This window comes from Uloborus diversus, chromosome 2, assembly GCF_026930045.1.
Source record: "Uloborus diversus isolate 005 chromosome 2, Udiv.v.3.1, whole genome shotgun sequence".
Lineage (NCBI taxonomy): Eukaryota > Metazoa > Arthropoda > Arachnida > Araneae > Uloboridae > Uloborus > Uloborus diversus.
This window is the reverse complement of record NC_072732.1, coordinates 184011281-184035023: the sequence shown is the minus strand read 5'-3', so window position 1 is coordinate 184035023 and position 23743 is coordinate 184011281. Positions and strand designations below refer to the sequence as shown.

Genomic DNA, 23743 nt, shown 5'->3' with positions numbered 1-23743 from the left:
TAAATATAGCGCTCTGCGCTAATTGCATCAGTGAATGGCATTTCATCACTTGTGATGTCATGAAGAGGAAAAAATAAATTTGAATTTGTGCAACCGATTAAATAAATTTTTAAAAAATATTAAACTTTTTGTCAAATTATTTAAAAAATGGTCAAATCCTATGTTTTTAAGCGTGCAATTTCAGAAAAATACATTCAAAATGTCGAAAACGACTCCATTAGCAAAAAGAAACAATCATGATAATAATAATAATAGCTTGGAGTCAAAAAATATTTTCATTTTCCCAGTATTTAGCTTTTGATTATAACCTTTTAATTGTCAATTTTTTAGAACAAAGCGCGACCTCAAGTGACGTCGCAAAGTAGTGTCTGACCATCGATTACATGGAAAGGCTAATATCCGATTTAGAGGCGGAAACAGAAGTATCTATTAGTTTATAGGGAAGTTAGTTGGTTTGTTTGAGATGTGCGCTTATCCCTCTCTATTATTTAGCCCCAGTTTTGTAAAAATGAAAATTTGCTCCCTGTACACTGTTAAAAGTTTTCCGGAAAATTTACGGTAGTTGTTACTGGCATCCATGTTGCCAGTAACTATTACCGTAAAAATCAAATATTACTGTAAAATTTTACGCTTTCCTCGGTGGGCAACAGAAACCAATTGGAGCTGGGATCGCTTATTTCTCCGGTATAAATTACCGTAAAAATCAGCGATGCTGTAAGTCCGCCATTTTTCAGTAACAATTACCAGAAAATCTTCCTGAATTTTTAACAGTGTAATATTTTTTTCATTTAAAGTGTATACGATCTACATTTTCACTACAAAAATTAATTGATTCATTTATTCACAACATAGTTTTGAGCTTACCATTTTGCTCTTACGTTTCTGAACGAAATGAAAATATTTTCTTTTCTTTTTGTTGTTTCCATGGTAGCTATTTTTGTTTTCCCTTATTTTAATGTTGAGACTGCAATAAATGAATAAGGCACTAGTGATATTATAAAACGCGTGCATCAAAAAATCCTATCGTTATTTTCCCTTCTCCCCTGCTAGATTAATTTAGATGGAATCGTCTTTACTTGGCAGGTTGCCAAATTACATACAATCCGTGATCAAACAGTAGTAGTATAAAAAATTCGATTCCAAATTGCTGCATGTTCCCGGTTTGTGTAACATATACTCAACTAGTATGTTAAGGACATTGCAAAACTTTCTTTGATATCTTATTAATGCTTCTCGGCTCCGTCGTATAACTAATAATGAGGAATTAATTTATTACACCCCTAAACGTGTAAATCTGTCGAAATTCGATAAAATTTCATGAATGCAATAACTTTATTCTACACATTAGATATAGAAAAAAAATAATAACGAAATCAAAATCAATAAATCAGAATAAATTAACCCAAGCCAACAGTCAAACGTCAAATCTCTTATTCTTTGACACAATTTTCAAACTTTCTCCTATTTTTTTATATTTTGGCGCATAGAAAATTTCTGATCATTCTCGTGCCCAATTTTTAACAAAATTTTGACTGCTGGAAGAAAATACGAACAACTTGCTGAAACTATTTTTTTCAATTTACCTATGTCTATAAATTTCATATTTACACTTGAATTTTTTTGGAAAATTTACATTATCCCTTTTTTTTTAAAAATTTTAGTTCAGATCCTGATAGCATAGCGTTTTTCTTTTCCTTTAAAGTTGAGGTACCCTCGTGATTTCAGATTTACTCCTTTTTAAGGTATAAAATCAGGTTTAAGATTTAAAAATATACGTAATAATTACCTATAAATATAAATTTAACAATTTTTCAAAACAAGTTAAAAAAAATTTAACTTACAATGGGTCTGTTTCCATCAGTCAAAAGTACTACTTTTAGTCACTGAAGTTGATAGAATAAGCAAAATTAAAATAGCATGAAGAGAGGAAAACCTTTTATTTTCCAAAATGTTTAATTTTTAATTAATTTTTTAAAAAGTCCGATTTTTCAAATAAGGCGTGGTCTTTATGACGTGACAAGTGATTTGGCGCTACTCCAATGGCGCACTGAATGTTTACGCTTGCTGTCTACCGCGTTTGCAGGTTATGATAATTCAGAAGTGAATTAAATATTGAGCTCTACGCTTGCTATCAACCATATCATTGCTAGTACATGTGAGTAAAGAAGCGAATTAAATATTGCGCTCTGCGCTAATAGCATCAGTGAATATCATTTCGTCACCTGTGATGTCATGTGCAGAAGCTTAAAAAGGAAATTTGTATCTGCGCACCGATTAAAATAATTTTTTTTAAGTATTAAACTTTGTCAAATTATTTAAAAAATGGTCAAATCCTATGTTTTTAAGTATAGTCTTTCAGAAAAAAAAATGCTTTTAAAATTTCAGAAACGACCCCATTAGTTACTTTTTCGGAATTATACTACAACCGTCGACTGCTGTTGTCAGGGGTGCAACGTAAGGTTCTAAGGGAGGTCTGTGCCCCAGAAACTTTGGCTTTGAGTCACATTGTCAATCTATATAAGGCTCCCCCCCCCCCCTCTCCAGACTCACAAAAATTCTGATTGTGCCGCAGAATAGTTATTAGTAGGGGCATTCCAAGGTATTTTTGACATTTATGTAGAGTAGGTAACGTGACCTTTCTTGCCATAACTTTTTAGTTTACTGTTTGATTAGCATATTATTTTATTTTGATCTTTTCCTACCAACACACCAGCTCAAATTAAAATAATTTGCAAATCAAACGGTAAATTAAAAAGTTATGGCAAAAAAAGGTCACGTTACGGACTCTACATAATTTTAAAAATACCTTGGAATGCCCCAGTAGCTATATTGATGGCTGAATTGAGAAGAAAAAGGATCAATCTACTTACGGACGACAGCGGAGGCTTCAGAAACAGGATGCCCGCTGTTCCAGTGAATACTCACACTAGTTGCTGTCACGTCCGACACGCCCACAACCGGAGGATTGGGAGGATCTAGAAGAGAAGAAACAATGTTTATCAATAAACTTATCATTCATATACAGTGAAAAAATTTTCGAGCGGTCACCCGTCTTAAGCGGCCACCCATCTTAACAGCCAATTTTTTGTGGCGCGGATTTTTTAGCCCATAGCCTTAATTTAAAAAACACCCCTAGCAACGGCCACACAACCCTTCTGAACGGCGGCCCGGTGGATGCGTCCATCCCATTTTTCAGAAAAATTCCCATTTCTAATCGGCAGCCTTTCAGTTCTAATAGGAGATGTCTAGCTGGCTATTAATGAGTTCCGATAATTTTGGAGTAAAAATGTCCCTCACACTTATTTTTCTAGTTGGTCAGTGTGTGCGTGATCTGGGTTGTAAACAACACTGCCGAAGATCATTTTTATGAATCTCGAACAACGTACACATCAAGTTTTGATAATTACAGTGTCGACTGAAAGAAAACGCCTCCTGGTTAACGATTTTGCGAAAATTAGCGTTTTTCAATCAAATCAAATATGAATTTGATAACAATTGTTGGAGAAGAGTTAAATATTGAGTCCCAAATTGTAGCCTTTTTTTAAAAAATGTAAACAATAACTAAATCAAATATTATTTCTCCTTTAGAAAAGTCTCAAACTTCATTTTTTGTGCTAGACTTGCTTAGATTATTTATTATAGAAATTACTTTGGAACTGTAACGAAACCCTTTAAAGCGGCCACCTCCTCTGAACGGTCGAAATTTTTCGGAACGGAGGGGTGACTGCTCAGAGAAATTTTACTTTACGTATAAAATATATATAAGCTGTAAAACTAGCTTCAGATGTTCCCGTTTAAGAAGTTTTCCCGCTCAATAAAAGTATTTTTCCCTTATCTTAATCTTATTCCATTACTATTATGTTACTTTGCCCCGAAAACTTCAGTTTCAATTCTTTTGAAATTTCTCCCCACAACTCAAAAGATTATATTTCAGTTGTGCTCCTAAAAAATCTGTTTTATGTTCCCACTTGTGTCTTTATCATAGAAAAGGTGACAAGATGGCGGTTCTAATGACGGATAAGAATATTTTCAGTTAGTCAATGGTTACTGGGCCTTACATTCATTTCTAGGTGATTCGATGCGTGAAAGCCTCAATCGCTTGCAGCAGCCCTCCCCCCAAATTCAATAATGGTTAAAAATTAAAATAGCAATAAACAAAAGTTGTTTCTCACATAGGCTTCAGAGCAATTTTCCGAGCGCGTGAAGATTTATACGTGTAGCTTTGCAAATTTACGACAAATCACTTCGGATTTATCAATGAATCAAATACAAACTTGCCATTTTAGCTGTAATTTTCCCTCTTTGCTTTTGCGCGTGTGGTGTTGTTAAAGGTTTTCTAGTGTACCGTACAAATTGAATTTTTTCATTTTCTCTTACGGACGAATTTAAAAAAAAAATTCAAAATCCATAGAAATGTTTCATGAAAATTTTCAAAACGTCTAATCCACGGTGATGATGAACATGATGAAATAATTTCAAAATGTTTCTTTTAATCTCAGAAAAAATAAGAAGTTGAACAAAAGAAGCGTAGTTAATTTTGCTACCTAATTAATCCTAGTAGTTATTAGTTTTTAACCGACTTCAAAAAGGAGGCGGTTATCAGTTCATACCGTTGTCCACTCATAGCGTCTCACCTAGTGAACCGATTTTGATGATTCCTTTTGCAATGGATAGGGGATGGCTCAACTTAGGTCCCATTACTTTGTTTGACCATATTTGTTCTTTTAAAAAAAAGTTATGGGCAAAAAAACGAAAATTTTATGCAATTTCCCTATTAAATGATTAAAATGATACTGTAGCAAAGTTCGCACTTATCATCCGTGGATAACGGTGGCTCAGTGGTAGAATTGTCGCCTCCCACACGAGCGACCCGGGTTCAAATCCCGACTAGGACAAAGTGAATTTTACTAAAATTTCGTTTCTACTGTTTCAGGTATTTTCTCGAATGTTCTATTAATTTCTGTATCTTTCCAAGTCTGGAAAGTTCCAGCACTTTCTCAAGTTGTATATAAGGAGATGTAACGTTCATTCGTGGTTCTGAATAAAGATCTCGAGTTGAGACTAACGAGTATTCGCTTCATTTGGCTTTTACATTGTCTTCGCTATCTTCATCTACGCGACAATATGAAACTCATTGTTATAAAAGTTTGGTGCCATATAACAGTAACATTAATAGTAATTGAAATGATAATTTTGAATAAAGGCTTTTCTAAAGCAATACAGTGATATAGAGCCGAAATTCTTACTAGGTAACTTCTTACTTTTACTCAAATATCTACATTTACACTAAAAAGAATGAAATAAAAAAAATTTGAAAAAAAAAAAATAGAACCGACTTCAAAATTGCTCTAAAAAGTGAAAAATAATTTTATTCTTTAAACACCATCGATAATACTTTTAAACATAATTTTTGAAGTTGGCGCAAAAACAAAAAGTAAAATCCATTGCATCCATGCTTTGTTCATATTTTTATCAAAAAATCATCCAAAGTTAGGAACGAAACATTTATATCGTTACTCAAATATGCTGTCATCAATGCGTAATGCATGTGGTAGTGAAGAAACTGGACCTGGTTAAATTTATACTTGTAGTTGAGTTATGGTTGTGAATGATTTTATCGATAGCTTTTGCGCCAACTTCTAAAATTATGTTTAAAAGTATTATCGATGGTGTTTAAAGAATAAAATTATTTTTCACTTTTTAGAGCAATTTTGAAGTCGGTTCTATTTTTTTTTCAAAATTTTTTTATCATATTAAAGATCTTTAACCAACTATTAAATTTGAAAAATATCTTTTTTTTTTTACATATTTCCAAATTATTCCTTTTCATTCTTATTTATTTACCGAAGAAGATTTTTCTGTGCCGCTCCAGAAAATTTCTGTGTGTATATGAGAGCAATAGTAGATCAAGATCAAGACGTTTTTTGAGCCACTTTCGACTTGATTCATTTTAGTTCTGAACCTAAAAGATTTCAGCAATAAAATGTCACTTTCATAAATAAGGTGTTCAGAGCTAAAGTGGATTAAGTCAATGTGGCCTTGATCCACTTTAGCTCTGAATGCATCATATAAAGATATACATACAGAGAAAATTTTATCGCTTCTAAAAGTGTATTTCACGCATTGAAAAATAGAAATGCGTCTCGAAAATGTCGTCAAACGTATTTTTATGCTACGTATTTTAATAAAAACTAACATTTCAAAGCTTTGTTATTTTATTTTTAAATAAGAGAAATGTATTCCTAAATGTTAAACGCCAAAACAGAACACACACATACAATTCCTCTTTCCCTGCCATCTTCCATTTCATCCTTCCTATCAAAGATGTAACTCTGAATAAAACCGCAAATAAGAGGCAAAAATTGGTTGAAATACTCGCCCGAGTCGGCTCACGCAACGGTTCTCTGTACCATGTGCTCTGCTCCCATGTGCCGTTATTAATCGATAAACGGCCATCGATCTGAGGGAGGGGGAGATCCTTTTGTTCCCGACGACCTTCGTTGAGAAGAGGGGATAAGGTCTGCCTCTGGCTTTGGCAGCGTGTGCTTCCTGCATTTATTTCTAACATTTAACAAGACTGACAAACTGAACGTTACGTGCTATTTGCGTTGTGGCACAATGTTTGTAATTGTGCCATAAGATATATATATATATATATATATATATATATATATATATATATATATATATACAATTGAGTTCACCGCGTTTTGGAGCCATTTATCGTGACTTCAAACGGTAGGTTTTTTAGAGGTATACACCGCGCTTTGAAGCCATGGTGAAAGTTGCAGCGTTTTAAGCCCAATAGCCTTAAAAAAAGATTCAATGAAAGATATTTTGTTTTATGCTCTATTAATCTTTTATAATTTATTTTGTGCCGTTTTAAATTGATGTACATATTTGAAACTAAGTTCATTATTCAGTTTTTCTTGCCAATGTTTTATAAATTTTTCTAAAAAATGACTAAAATTCTTGTGCAGAAAATATCACAAAAGAAAATTCTTTGGAACATTTTAAATTAGGATTTCAATGAAAGAGAAAATGTTGTATAGTTAACCACAGCTACTTATGAAGACATAGCTAGTGAAAGTAATCTTTACAGTAAATTTTTGAAGAAAAAAAAATAAATAAAATGGTTTTCAAATAGATTTTTGGTTTCATATTTTCCTGTTTATTTCAGAATAAATAAAATGAGAAACATTTTAAAAGAAGCTTCTTTGAAAAAATACTTTTACTAATTAAAATTGTACGACAGTACTATTTTTTTTTTCTAATCACATTCTTGTTCCATCTGAACTATTAAATTTCGGTTTGATCATATATCCACTATGTTGCGGAATCGCCAAATTTAGGTTTCTCGAAATATCGCTAGGTCGTAGATAGCTTAAAAAGAGCAGTTTGTCAAAAAACAAAAACTAACGGATAAACAAAATTACGCTGCTTATAGTTACAATTTTACTGGTATTAATTTAGAATCAATGCAGCACTTAGAAGAAAAAAAGTGTAAAAACGATCTAACTGTGTATTGGTGATTTAAAATGCACGACTATGGAATTGCTTGTTATCAAAATAATTATTGCATTCATTATTTTTCCTTTTTAGGATGGTTATTTCTAAATTCGTTGCAAAACTTTTCAATTTTTCCTAGAATTAAAAACTTGATTTGATTGCTATTTTTTTCCAACGCTCAGGGCCGATCCTAGGATGTCGGTTGCCCGTGTGCAATGCCGCCCCTCTAAAGCGTTTTGACTAATACTTAACGTCTGACCATCTTCCTTCTTATTTCACTATCAAGTTCTAATTTAAAAAAAAAAAAAAAACAGAAAAATGAATTTATAAAAAGTAAAAGCGTTTTATAGAAAATATTAGTCTTGGGTACACCTTATACCTTTGAAAAAAATTATAGATACCAAGATTTACTAGTCGTAAGAACGTATTTAAGTCTGTCATCGGGGCAGTTGGAAGGGGGGGGGGGGCTGGGATACCTCACAAAATTTTCGAAATTATCATAGGCAAAAAAAAAAAATCTTTGGTTGTGTTAGGCTGCGAGGAGAAGAGAGTCGAGGTTACTCAAGGTCCAAGGAGAAATGTTCAAACTTGACTTTTAAAAAATTGCAGTTGTAGGAACTTTTTTGAAACTTTTAGGGGAAAGTAATGTTGGGGTTTCATTATGAAATTCTATTAAAGTTGAAGTTAATTTGAGGCTATTTTTTGGGACCTTAGCTTAGGAAGTATCGTAGTTCTCCCCAAAATTTTTCCGAAGCTAAAGTTTTAAACACGCAATTTTGGGATATTTTTGTTGATGTTACGAGAGAGATGGAGATAAGCTCACCTTTTATCAAAAGTTGTCCAAATTAAAGTCTAAGACGCAAATTTAGGATGTCTTTGGCAACGGTAGGAAAACTAGCGGCTTTCCTCCGGAAATTTCTCGGCGGGGGCCGCGGTAGCCCGATCGGTAGAGTGTCGGATTCGGGGCCGGAGGGTCCTGAGTTCGAACCTCGATGGTCAAAGACCCACCGTCGTCATTAAAGGGGACTGGGCGACGTTAAATATGCTCGTGGTCAAAATGTCCTCCAAGTGAAATGATACCTCTGGGGGTGCTAGCACCAGGTAACTATTAGCTCCTGGTCTAGTTCTAAATTCTCATTAACTGTTCGATCCGGTGACGGTGCTGCCATCTATCGGTATAAAAAAATAATGGAGGCAAGGCACTTAGTATGCAGTCCTCGACATAAATACAGTTGCAGTCAGTTGTGACTCGGAATCGAATTCCTCGGCGCTGTAGTACAGCAGTAGTTTTAGAAACACATTATTTGGCGACGTTAGGGGGGTCCCCTAACTTCGATGAAAGTTACATAAGCCATTCGGTTCTTCTCCTGAAATTTTTAGAAATTGAAGTCCCAAAAGCGAACTTTAGGCATTATTTGATAACGCGGGAGGTTCTGTCCGTCTGAAAACGAAAATTTAAGCTTTCCGTGATTACGTTAACAGAAAGGGGGGATCCGGGCACACTTTCCCGAAACTTCTTCGAAACTGATGTTTGAGAAACGCAATTTTAGTCTGTTTTGGAAGACGTTAGGTGAGAGAAAATGATGTAGGACCTCTCTAACGACTCTAGTTCGGATTATCTTTGGTAGTTATGGTAATAGAAAATGGGGTTTAGGTCCCTCCTCCGCAAAATTTTTGAAATTTAAGTCCTAAAAATTCCTCTAAACCATTTTTAATGTCACAAGGAGAAGGGTCAGGGTTTGAGGACAGAATACACTTAGAAGCCATCTTTAAGGACTTGAGACATGGGGGGCTGTAAACTGCTAGAAATTGTAAAAAAAATCTATTTCAGGCCATATTTGGTCAAGTTATGGCAGAAGGGGTTTGTAAGAGACTTAAGATCGGTGGTTCTACGAGAGATATTTCCCGAGATTAAGTTTTAAAAACACAATTTTAAGCTTTCTTGAGTCTCGTCAAGGAGATAATGGCCTTCTTTTGGATCTGCCAAACTTGAATTTGCTACCTGAGATACGGGAATTCGCCCTCTTACCTGATCTGTATTCGGGCAGCTCATTAGTTATTTCAATTTTCTCCAGAAAAAACTGCTGTTAATTGGGGAAACTACAAAAAAGTTAGTTCGTTATTCATATATTAAACTTGACTCTCACGGAAGTCGCAATTGTCTATTGTCTCCCCCTGTATCCGCCTTGCGAATGTATTTTATCAGTATAGTTTCTTTTTTTACTACAATATGTGTTCATAGTGTAGGGTCTGTAGGAGCTTAGGGGGAAGCATTAGAGACCGCCCTCGGCGCTCCTTTTACAAGGCGCCCTTTAATGCTTCAGGAGAGATCCATTGCCCTCACTGTTCCTCCTCGGTATCCATGCCTCATTGCCGAATCTGTCACAAATTTTGCAATCAAATGAAAATTGTATGTAAAGAATAGATATTAATAGACAATAGAGCAACATGATGTGCACTAACGTTCTATTATTCTTAAAGTGTGCTGTGCTATGGGGAAATCTGTACTTACTCTGGTTTTTGAATAAACGTTTAAAATTCAGCATGTTTATTCGACTTAAAATAAGTTATATAGTAAAAATTCTCCAGGAATTTTGCTTCCTTAATGAAACTAAATGTGGCCTGCGGCCGTCCCTTACTTTCGGTCGCTCGATTTCGGAGCACGAGCTGCACACCTGCTGGGATCGCTTCTTCTTTACACAGGATTGCATAGGTACATTTCCATGCATACATGCGAATAGGCCGTAAAATTAAAAAAAAAGTAATGAAATCATAAAGATGGGTGCTTTACATGCACGAGAGGAAGAGCGCTGGAATTCCGGAGCAAAACATTTGAAACTGTCACAATGATTTTACATTTTTTGAATTAATCACATATGAAATTAATAGTGAAGCAATTTTTTTCATTCAGATAAATTTTCATAATCAGATAGTATTATTCAATTAAGAAGTTGTGACAGTATAAAAGGGGGAGTAAGAGAACGTTGCTGGAAGGAAAACATTTTTCTCTAAAAGAGAACATTTCATGGTTTGCAGAGGGAGATGATAAAGAACTTTTTATCGTTCTAGAAGGAAATGGAAACGAGGCAGGTACGTTTCAGGAGGGAGTTCTACAGATTTTTTTTTTTAAATTAAACAAACAATCCACTTTGTTTTATTATAAACTACAACTGAGCATAACAAAAAAGACAATGTTTCCTTATTGCTGTAGAAAATATTGTCACTGAAGTTATGTTCAGTTGTAGTTTATAATATGCTAAAACCCCAAGCTTTACCTTCAGTTTACGCGCCAGGTCTACAGATTCTCGCTAATGAAATTAATTTACTTCATCTACCAGTTTATTGGTAATCTCAGCTTCAATTAGAGGACATCTGCCTCTAGCTCAGTTATTGCCTATTTCTGAATGATGAGTCCAAAGAGGGACGAAAGTGCAATCTCAGGATGTGACAAACGGGCTGTCGGTATATTGCATTTAGTTTTCCTTTTGCCCCGTTTTAGGGACTAACATGTTTTGCTCAACAAGCTTTTCCTTCAGTTCCTTCTACTGGCAGTAGCGTAACTAGGGGGTCTGGCGCCGCTGGTGAACTTTAGAAATTTGCCCCCCCCCCAGCGTTGTCCAAATGAAAAGTCACCGAAGTTCACAATTCCATTTTTTGGGGGGGGGGATTTAATTAATTTATTTGACAAATTAGGAGACAATATTGAACTTTAATATTCTTATTTTCTATTTTTAAATTATTTTCAGTGATGCCCAATTTTTCTTCGCGGTAGATGTTATGTATGTATATGTGTGCATAATCGAATTTTATCATTCGGTAAAATTGGGATTTCTTTCGGTATATTGAGAATTCTCCCCTTCCCAAAATAATTTTTTGTGCCCCACAAAAATTCTGAAAGTTGCTTCAAACTTAGGGTTTTTCTCAAATCGACATTTTTTAATATTCAATTATCTCTGCGCGTTGAGCATCAGCAAATGTAATCTTTGTGATTACAACACGATATTTAGTGCCTCAAATGAAATGTATTGGAAATTTTATGGCTGACCTTCAGTGGACCCTGGCAGAGGTAGCTAAACTGTAACTAGAAGCAAAGTGAAAGAAAAACACAAAATGTGAGAAAAAAATTACTTTTTAGGGGCCTGTATCTCATAGCACTGAGGGTTAGTATCGAACTTGATGCCTACATTTCAAACTAGAGTGTATGTCCTTTCACAAACAAGTGACATAACTATGAGCAATGGTTCTGCAGGCTCGTAAAATGCACTTCAAGATGAGGAAATTGCATAAGAGTTAACTTTATAATATGATAACTGGAAGCAAAGTGGAAAAAAAAAAGGTTATTATTGCGGTAAAAAGAGGCCGCCGTGGCTCTGAGGTGGAAGCTTCGTCTTCTAAACCGGAGGTTGTGGGTTCGATTCCCGCCGGTGCCCCGGGTGTTATTTCCTTCTGTTGTATTGTACATCTTTCTCGTGTATGTCCGGAGGCAAGGCGCTTGGCACGCAGTCCTCTATGCATGTGAAGCTGTTTAGCTTCTAAATAAATAAATAAATTGCGGTAAAAACGGAAGTTATTTGTAACACTTTTTTTAATGTGTTTCAGGTATATTTTTTAATTACTTTTTCATTAAGGTAGCTTTATTTCTTTTATACTGTACATTATAGTTCGTGGACATTCGTTGAGGCTGTATATTATAGTGAAAAAAAATATCTTCTCTGTACTAAACTACAATGATAGAAAACAATTACTAAGTCATATTTTATTACTTATGATAAAAGCAGTACTATAACATTATAAAACAAGGGTATAGTTGCCTAACTGGCTAGTGGGACAGTAAAAAATTGCAAAACAAAGCATTGTAGCTTGAGTACAACTAACTAGATGCGATATTACTCTTATGCAGTTTCCTCATCTTGAAGTGCATTTCAGGAGCGTGCAGAACCATTGCCCATAGCTATGTCACTTGTTTGTGAAAGGACATGTACTTTAGTTTGAAATGTAGGCATCAAGTTCGATACTAACCCTCAGTGTTATGATATACAAGCCCCTAAAAAGTACATTTTTTATCATATTTTGAAGTTTTTCTTTCACTTTGCTTCTAGTTATCATATTATGAAGTATGCGAATAAGCATATTCAGTCTATTTGCAAGTTTATAACTCTTTTATGGTCAGTTTTTGATCATACTAGTTTTTTAACCAGTATCTGGAAGTCCCTGGAGGAAAGTTTAAACCCGGATATGTTGACTAAACTAAAAACTGAATAGTTCATTTTACTCTTTTGAAATACGTGTTCTTGAAAAGAATTTGCCCATAGTTCTGACACTTGTTTGTGAAAATACACATATTCTAGTTTGAAATGCAGGTATCCAGTTTTACACTGACCATCGGTGCACTAAGATAAAGACCCATAAAACCTGCACTTTTTCGCATTTTTCGATACAAAAACTGCCATTTTTGGGCAGCGCAGAGAGAGAGCAATGCAACTAATGAGGATATTAAATAATTTATGTATCGACGATATTATATATTATCGATATTATATATTACGAGTGACCGAAATGTTTCGGTCACTCGTCTGGTCAGTGCTAATTCTGCATTAGCTACCAGTTTGTTTGGCACTCTTGGCTTCCTTAAGAGGTTTTCCACCTCCAGCTCAGTCACTCCTATGCCGGGCTGATGAGTGCTAATAAGCACGAAACTGCAGTCCTCAGCTGGAATTGACTAAGCTGGCGGTGTATTTCATGTATTTCTGCCTTAGCCCTGGCTATAGGACGGTACCTTACTGAATATGATGGCATAGTTATTTTTCTTACATGATACTTGAAACGAAAACTTTTTAAATACACTCCTGTTTGTGAAAATTGCAAAACCACGAAGGATTTACGCGAGTGAGCTGAAACTTGCAGGAAATGTAAAGTAGAGCTCATATGCAAATGATTAGAATTGCAGACCGGTAGCGCATGCGTATGCTGAGCAGCGCCCTCTGAACGGCGGATCGAACCGAATATAAATAGACGGCTGTAGCGAGGCGTGTATGATTATCGGTGTTTATATGCTAGAGTAAGCGTTAAGTGAACCTTTACTATGCCTCTTTGACGAAAGAAAGCGAAATTTGAGCAAATTTTTGAGTTTGAACGGGGCAGAATCGTCGTCCGTCGTGCAGTAGCCGCTCGTGTGCAGCGTAACAGCTGCACAATCATGCGTACTTGGAAGCAGTGGACGGACAAGGGTCGGACAGCTCGAAAATCCGGGAGTAGACCCCGAAATGTGACGTCAGCTCGCGATGACAGACACCTGGTGCGTATGGCGCACAGCTTCTTCTAGACAATTGGCAGCACAGTGGTCAACAGCTACAAGTGTTTCATTGTGTGCTTCATCAATTCGAAGACGTCTGCTGCAACGTGGGGTGCGCGCAAGGATTCTTTCATACAAGATTCCTCTCACGCAAAACCATCGCCGCTGCGGCTACAATGGGCCAATGTGCATATGAGCTGGCGTGCTGATTGGCAGCAGGTCGTCTTTTCTGATGAATCCCGCTTCAATTTGTGGCACCATGATGACCGAATTCGTGTCAGGCGCTATGCCGTGAACGGCACATTCCGCAGTGCATTATCGAACGCCACAGTACACAAACACCCGGAGTTATGGCCTGGGGTGCCATAGCACATCATGGACGATCCCAATTGCTACGAATTGTGGGCAATTTGAACAGTACCCGATACATAAACGAAGTTTTACAGCCCCAAGTTATTCCGTTCCTGCAAAGATTGCCAGGGGCTGTATTCCAGCAGGATAATGCCCACCCACATGTCGCCAGGACTGTCAAATCCTACCTTGATTCGCAGCAGGTACAGCTTCTTCCTTGGCCTGCATATTCCCCGGATATATCACCGATTGAACATGTGTGGGATTTCGTTGGGCGACGTCTCGCTCGTGATCCTCGTCCTGTTGCTTCGACAGACGAACTTTGGTTGCGCATACAAACAATATGGAATACTCTTCCTCAGGCAGATATTAAAACTTTATTGCGGCGCATGGTGGCCACACGAAATACTATTTCGTGTGGCCACCAAATTTCTGTCTATTTTATTGTTTGTTTGGTTTGAAAATGTAATCATTTATTTGTACCATTACCACTCATCTGTGTATTAAATATCATTCAACTATGATACGTCCTTCATGGTGTTGCAATTTTCACTAACAGTAGTGTATTATTGTTCACAGTACGTCGAATTGACTTTTCAAAAATTTTACCTGACTAAAAATATCTAAGCATAAAATATATCACTGTTGTCTCACTGTAACCATTTCTCCCCTACATAGACTCTATACCGAGGGCAAAAAGTCCATGTCCAACATTTAAAGCTGTTGTAATGGGTAGAATCGACATATGTTTCCAGATATACACCCAAGCATGCAAGGGCGTGCACAGCGTACGGGGGGAAGGGGGGGGGAACATGTTGGTCCGGGCCCAAGCTTGAGGGGGGGCCCAATATTATTAAAACTAGGAATGAAATATTGGGGTAAACAATAAGGAGAGGGTCCGGAAAAGTCATTTGTGACGGCCCCCAAAATTTCTGTGCACGCCCCTGCTTGCATGTTTGTCGTTGAATTAATAGCTCAAATACAATGCAAATAAATCAATAGACCTCACCCTTTGTGCGATATGAATTTAAATTTTCTGTCACTGGTACTATTTATGTTCGATGTTTATTGTTAATGATTCGCGCTATAATGGGACAAATTGCTCCTTTTTTCTGGGGAAATTTGTTCCTCGGAACAACTGATCCTAGAGGAAAGGGAAACAACTAGTCTCAAAAGCACATGTCTTTTAAAAAGCAAATTGTAGAGGTTTGGTAACGAAGCGTAAATGTTTTCAGCGTAGTATATTGGATACGTAATCTATCTATTTAAGAGTATAAAAATGGAGATTTGTTTGTGTGTGTGTTTGCATGCTTCTTATACTTATACAAATCAACAGTTTACGTCGGATTTTGCACCAAATTTTGCACAGAGGTCCTTTGGAGCTCAGAAATTCACATAGGGTAGTTTTTGCCCCTCTATGGGGGCAAAACACCCCTTAGAGGGGGGTTAAGACACAATTTTCACATAAATTCCCTAATATGGGGATGAAAAAATACTTGCACATATTAACATTATATCTCCGTCGAAAGTGCTGATTGTTCTGCTGAAGATGGAATCGGTTCAAAGTTTCCAAGTTGAACAAAACACAAGTAATAAATTTTTAATTCCCTGTTCGAAGGCTTTTCTCAACCCAATTAGGTATTTAGAGCATCATTTCAACTTGTCTATAGCTACAATTGCGTATCATTTCTGCTTTTTGTGCATAGAGTAAATAAATTTACACAGAGGGGCTGTCTATGGTAAAAATCAGATTAAGCTGAAGTCGGAATTTTGGGATACAGCGGTGCAATGATTAGCAAGGTTATGATAACAATGGTCGCTTTGCGAGAATGGTTTTCTCCAATCTCGCGTAGGGACCAAATAAAGTAACTGCCGGATTGGTTTTGCATTTTAATTCATATTTTAATGCAATCTCAAAAAAACGATGAGATTCAGTAATGGAATGTTTTGAATAAAAATGCATCTTAAGATATTTAGCAAGAAGCTAAGGATCTTGGGATACAGCGGTGCAACAACTGGTGACTTCAATTTCTTAGTGAATCGAGGCCTCTCTATACAATTTCTTTACTCTATGTGTTTGTGTGAATGTTCAAGGCTTTTCTGAAGTCAAATCTTGAAGTAACGTTTTTTCGACGAGATTGGCAAATAATAAATGTCTCTGGCTAATTATTGTCTGATCTAAAATTTGAAGTATTATATAGCGTATTAGGTATGTACTACTTTGTAATGTGTCACTCGTATTTTAGGATTTTTTTTTTTTTAATCTAAAAATGCAGGCCTTTTGCCGGAGCAGAAATAATTAACTCACAAGCTTGAAATTTTACGTAGTAGTTTGTGTTAGAAAGTTACTAAATTCCTGCACCAAAGTTTAAAGTTCTGCGGAGTTAAAAATAATTTGTAAATTTTCTCTTTATTTGATTTTTTTTTCTAAAAATCTCAAAAATTTTAGCCTTTGGGCAGAGCAGAATGCATTAACTCAGAGTCACGAATTTTTGCACATTAATTAGTGTTAGGGAGTCACAAATTTTTTCGCACTATTGCAAAGTACTCTGCAGAATTTCAAATTTTTCGAAACCACCCTATTGCGTATTGAGCCCTGGAACTGGAAGAATTATCATCCTCAAATAAATAATAGCCGATGATCGAGGTAACACGCGTGTTTCAACAATGAAACTCGCGCCACGGAATGATAATTTGATAATATGTTTTGGTAATGTTTAACATGCAAGGAAAGGCTTTATTGTGACAAGGCTGAACTCTATCCGGTAACTTAACTGTTTTACTGGTAAGACTGTCATTTCGGGGAATGAAGAAACGAAAAAAGGGTCAACAGTGAACGCTACCTAGTGGAGTAGAGTTTAATCCACATTAGTTAGGGTTAAAATTTGAACGATCAAAATATCACCAAACTGGCAATGCTTTCGTTTAAATGTAGAAGCAATTTTCAACCATCATACCTTGACGGGCGACTTTCTAGTAAATATATAATAACCAAATTCTGAGGCCACTATATAGACTAAGGCTACTATATATACATACTAGTGGTAACCGCACGGCTTTGCCCTTAATAGAAAATTAAAAGGTCTTTTGATTCACCTGCATATTTACAAATAATGTATGGTGAATTATTTTCGCCAATTGGCTTGTGCCCATGTTACGGTTCCACGTTATGATAATTTCGTAATTTGCTCGTCAATCTTATGATAATTTTGTTCTTAAAATTGGAATGGAAAAAGAACCACATCGAATTTTCGAAAAATCGCTTCGAGGTGCACACCCCCATTCTACAAACTAACTTTGTGCCAAATTTCATGAAAATCGGCGCTTTGGTCTAGTCGCTATGCGCGTCACATAGATCCTGACAGACAGAGATCCGGACAGAGAGACTTTCAGCTTTATTATTAGTAAAGAAGAAAGGGGGCTCTACCAAAATCAGTAATCGGGTTGTACTCTGACGTAACAGAGAATGAGAATCGCCCCATGGCATGCGAGACGGCATTATTCATTGTTTGAGCACTTAAAATTCAGTAATTTTATTTATTAATTTGATAACAATTTTTGGCAATGTTTGAGAAGCAGAGAAGTGCTTTGTTTTGACAAGGCTGAACTAGATCCAATAAGTCCGGGAAGGGGCCTCGGTAGCGCAGTTGGTTGGTGCGTCATTGTTGTAATCCCGAGGTGGTGGGTTCGATTCCCGCCCGTTGCCCTGGCTGTAACTTCCTTCTCTGTGCTGTTAATTTTGTCCTACACTATGTCCCTGTATTGTGCTATCTGTCATATTGGACGTGAGTTCATAAACGGGTCCTGTGTGACCGAGTACACGAACCCGAAATGTATGTTGTCAATAAACCAAACCAAGTAGGGGAAAGCGGGGCTAAACGTTCTGCGGGTAAATTGTTCCCTTTGAAATAGCTCAATGAAGAAAATAAGATAAGTATGTTTAGTCAATACCTGGTGAAATGCGATGCTGCAGCGCACCGATGGCGGCCATATTAGTCCGGCTAGTGAGCGTCCAGCATGTTAAAAGCTGAGTACGTGCACCCCTGATCTACTTTTGTAAATATTTTCGTTTTTTAACTTTTTGGTCTTTCTCACGAATTTTAATCGCTAGTATTTAGTTCTTAGGTAGGTGTTTTTATGAAATGGTAGATTGTGCATCCTAATATACTTCGCTGAAACGATTCACGTTTCGTTATCTAACTTAAAATTCGACTTTTTGAGAATATGTGCGTGTGGGTCTAGTTGTTACTTTCTTGTGGGGTCAAGTTGTTCCGAGGAACAATTAGCCCCACAAAAAAGGAGCAGCTAGCACCAAGAAACTTCTTGCCTTTATTCATCTGAACCAGCAATGCAGTAAACAAAGAAAGATATAAATAAGTATTACTTGTAGATATTTGTTACCGTAAAAAACAAAACAAAATTGGAGAGTGTTGAATTTCACCGATGATTCACTTAAATATTCGGTCTTTCTCATACAGACAAATGGAAAAAGATGAAAATTTTGAAGATGAAAATATGAATCAAAATATCTTTCATACTTTGATATGATATTTCCGAAAGATCATGACAGATGTTTCATTGGACAAATCATATCCTACGCTAGTGGATCTGTCAGGCAGTGGGACCCAACCTACGGTCCGCGGTCCTATGTGGAAGCTGATCCATGTGTCCCGTCCTTGTGTTTAGTGTTACAAAACGAAAAATATTTTCTGGGACGTTCCAAAAAAAAAAACTAATCATTTTCCTTTGGTGTTACGAAACCTATGTTTTAAGCCAAGTATAGTCATATATTGTTTTCTAAAATACAGATGCAAAGTTCGTATCAATAAACTGAGCATGTAGCAACGATGACAAAAACTTTTGTTTGTTATTGTCCTTAATTTCCCTTGTTTTATGATGCTATCTAGAAATTTTATACTTTTCTGGCCCGCAACATTCCCACTAATGTGAGGTATCGCACGCGGGTTTGAAAAAAGAGGTTGGGCACCACTGGTGTAGACTTTACTTTTCAGCTGCCTTAGGCCAGAGACTGCAGCTCCTAATACTTTGCGAGTTCAGTCTAGTCGTATTTGTGTAGGACTTTCATTATTGGAGGCGTAAATTAGAAACACAATTAATGTTTTTTGTAATCTGTTGAAAGGAAGTTGCAAAAGTCGCTGAAAATAGCAATTGGGATATCATGCATGCAGTGTCGGATCTAGAATTCCAGCAAGGGGGAGGGGTAACCTAGGTCCAAATGGGGGAGCTACTGTTTTGGAGGGTCTTTTTCTTCGTTTTTGCGGGCACTCTCGATTTTTGGAGAGGGGGGGGGAGGCATCACTCTGAAAGGGGTAGACACCCATATTTAAACAATATGAAAGTTTCTCTGCAAGGGGTCTCTCATCCTTTTCCTTAAAGAATTTAAGATTTTAAATGCGTATTAGGCTTTTTACTTATGAAGAAAACTAATGTAGTAAGCTGAAGAATATATATACTTTTTCGCAAATAAAATTTAAAGGTCTGAAAACACTATAGGGGCCATTCCACGGAAAAACGGCAATTTTTTCCTGCACATCACGCTTCATACATTTCATTAAAAATAATAATTTAAAAGGAAAATGAACAAAATTTTGTTTCTCAAGGAATCACAAACGTGTGACTTCTTAAGCAAAAAATTTTGTCATTACACTATAAAAATTATTTTTTTAAAGAAATATAGGAATTATCCCACGCGGGACAAATTGAGTTTTCAGTGGAATGGACAGGCCATATACATTTTTTTTCTCTACGGTTAAAATTATTATTTCTCAACAAATAAGGTATGTTTCCTTTACATTAGAACCTTAGCTTTCAAAACGTATAATTTTTTTCGCCATTGTATCCTCATATAAATAATAGCCAATGATCGATGTAACCCGCAAGTTTCAACAATGAAACTAGTACCACGGCGTGATAATTTGATAATATGTTTTTGGTAATGTTTAACATGTAGGAAAAGGCTTTATTGTGACAAGGCTGAATTTGATCCGGTAACTTAACTGATTTACTGGCAAGGTAGTCATTTTAAGGGAATGAAGAATTAAAAAAATGGTTGAAAATTACGCTATCTACTGGAGTTTAGGGTTAATCCACTGGAGTTAGGGTTAAAATTTCAACTATCAAAATATCATCAAACAGGCAATTGCTTTGTTCAAATGTAGAAGAGTAGACTCAATTTTCATCCGTCGTACCTTGACGGGAGACTTTCTAGTATTAATAGCACAAAAAGTTAAGAAATACACATACCATACTACAAGAGGTTGACTTTGGATGTCCCGCATGTGACGCATGCAAATAAACTAAAATTTAAACAACAAAGTCATTTAATAAAAATAATACCGTGTCAGGAGTATCTTTATATCACATGTAAAGATTTAAAAAATGTGCTTACTCCTGATTAATTAAAATATTAAGATCTATAACAAAATGTTAGTGGAAATATTGAGTTGGACGTGATGGAATGACCATAAGCACCCCGAAAGGATATAAAGCTACAAATTTACCACCCCATAGGTGGAGCTAATGCGGAACAGCAAGCAAACACCGAAAAGCTCAGTTACAGTATCCAGAGATTGCAGACTGCGCTAAAGCTTTGTGCTCCTTAGTCTGGAGTAGCCAAAACCATACTGAGACAAAGAACCTCATATAAAGCTAAGTAGATTATCCCATTGGTAGGAAAAAATACATTCGGATAATGGTGAGGGGGTCAGGACCCTCCGGTAGAAACTTGCAAAATTGTGGTCAACAGCGCAATTTTCGAAACGTTTTGGAGGTAATCTTTGGTGATGTGGGGTTGAGGTTCCTTCCTGAGTCGTTTGAACTGTAATCAATTTCAAGCGATATTTAAGAATCGAATGCTCCTCCAGAAATTTGCACAAATGAAAGTTGAAAAAAAAAGAAGAAAATTTTATGCTATCTGAGATGACATTAAGGGGATGGGGAAAGTCCAGGGGCTGTCTCTGGAAAAGTTTCGTTGTAGAACTCAGGAAAACACAAGTGGATTTATAAGAAAAACATTATACTCGTGATCATCAATGCAAAATCTGACTCTAAGTCCAACTTAAAACCTGTGTTCAAAAGTAGAAACGTGTTTAAAGTCATACAGTAATTGTAAATATGTAAATAACTTGGCTGGGTGGATGGGAAGAGCAGGGTATAGAACACGAAATGCAGCCACCTCCTTGTTGGGATTTCGGGGTTGTTACTGCACTTGTAATATAAATCTTTTCAACAACGAGCTGCATAATAGACATATATTGCGAAAAAATCATAACTGGACCATAAAAAAATATTGCAATGTGCAGAAAAAGCTAAAAAAAAGCCATTTTTGGATAATTTTACGAAACTTTACGAGTTACGAGCGAACTAAAAACTGTAATGGAATGTTAATAATCATGACATGCGAATGGAATTTTATAAGGAAGCATTTGAGTAGTATTAGAATAAAAGTTTTAAGCATTTGTATTTTATGTATTTGTGTATAAAAAAACTCGGAATTATATGTAAATTACGTTTTTACAGTAGCTGAAATTGCATTCCCCCAATTTTTTTTTTTTTTTGTTTTTGTTTTTTGCACCTATCAAAAATGGGTAAATACATAGGATAATGGACGTTCCGAATCGAAAATTTACATGCCTCTGTATGACAAACCCTATGACAGTCAAAATATAAAGGAGTTAATTTAGAGAAAGGCATTAGAGGCAATATGCACAAAAGATAGATTTATAAGAACTAGTGCTTTATTATTCAGTAAGTTACCGCCCTATAACCAGAGATATGGCAGAAAGACATGAAATACACCGCCAGCTCAGTCATTCCATTCGAGGACTGCAATTTCGTGCTTATTAGCACTCATCAGCCCGGCATATGGAAGTGCTAATAAGAGAGAAACTGCAGTTCTCGGATGGAATGACTGAGCTGGTGGAGGTGATTTGCATGTAGTACTTTATTCTTACAAATATCATAACCAATTTGAATCATAAGTCTAACTTCAAACCCTTATCCAAAAATTGAAATTAGTTTAAAATCATATAGTAAGGGTAAATTGAAGTCCTGTAATGACTATCCTTCTTCGTTGGGTGTATGGGAAGCATGGGCAGATTCAGGGAGGAGGCCATAGGGGCCATGGCCCCCACCGAGAAAATTTCTAAAGTAGTTAAAATACCCTTTTTTTGAGCAAAAATACAAAACATTTCCCTTATAATACATACAAAGTCTAACAATAAGGAAAACAATGAGAGGGGCCATGGTCACACTGAAAAGGTTTCGAAGATAGTTAAAAACCTTTTTTAGAACTAAATATAAAAAAATCCTTATTATTCCTCGAAGTTTAACAAGAATATAAAAACAACGCCGGGGAGCCATAAAACCACACTGAGGAAGTTGGAAGTTTAAAATATAGTTTTTAAACCTCTTGACAAGCTTAAATTGAAAAAAAAAAAAAAAAAAAAAAAACTTGTAATTCATGTAAAGTCTAACAAGAATGGAAACAATGCAAGAGAAGAGCATGGTCACCCCCAACGGAAATTTCAAAAATATCAAGTATAAACCAAATATTTAGGTTCATTTAGCATAATGAGCTCGTCTCATTAGATGCGTTTACTCTCCCCATGAGGGAAAGAAAAGGGATATGTATTAGTAAGTGTCCGATAAAAAGTTATACATTTAATGATTGCGCATTAAGTTCAAGTTCAATTTAAGTTTTAACCTGGCTTTATGATGCAGTGCTATGTAATTATTCTTCATTCCCTTTTTAATATGGGACCCTCCAAACCACGCCACTTTTTCTTTTTAATATTACCAGAGATCGTCTACAAACCACGCTTTAAAAAATAACTTGTAACAGTTTCCATGGAAGGGTCCCTCACCTCTCCTTTTCGCCAACGTCGTTCAAGATCGGCCTAAATTTTGTTTTAAGCGCTTCAGTTTCAAAATGTTTCCGGGGGCAGAACTTCTCTGTCCCTAAATTCATTGAAAGTCTTCAAGAATTACGTTTCAGGAGCTTCAATTTCGAAAAATTGCTGGTCCTCTAAAAGTTTCTCACGAATCATGGATTGCCTACATTTGCAATTTAAAGAGTTAAATTTTGAAAAAAATTTTGGGAGTGGACCTCAGAATCTCTTTAACTCTTAACCTTACCCAAGATTATCTAGAATGCGTTTTTAAGTCTATAAATTGATAAAATTTCATGGGGTTGGCCTTTTAATCTCTCCTCCTCTTAACATCACCAAAAAATCGTCTAAAGCAGTCTTTTTTAGAGCTACAATTTCGAGGGGAGCGCTCCAAACCTTTTCTCCCTACCATTACCAAAGATAATTAGAATACATCTTTAAGACTGCAAATAAGAAAATTTTCTTGGTGTGGGCCCGCGAATTTCGCCTCCATGCATCATCACGAAAGGATCGTATTAAATTGCGTTTTTGACTCTACAATGGCAAAAAAAAAAAAACATCCGCCGGAGAAACCCGGGATCTCCCCCTCTTCTTAACATTATTGGAGATAATGTTTGCGTTTTTAACGTTACAATTTCGAAAAATGGTCGGGGTGGGGGGGGGGGGGGCACCCGAACCCTTA

The 23743-nt window shown here is 36.2% G+C and overlaps 1 protein-coding gene across 1 annotated transcript in view; it reads right to left on the bottom strand.

Moving 5' to 3' along the window:
- The window catches only part of LOC129216704 (cell adhesion molecule Dscam2-like), a 183522-nt gene that overhangs the window by 18425 nt on the left and 141354 nt on the right, over positions 1 to 23743 (bottom strand). Inside the window, 1 exon segment of the mRNA XM_054850921.1 lies at positions 2871 to 2975. Within this exon segment, the coding sequence (XP_054706896.1) occupies positions 2871 to 2975 (105 nt within the window).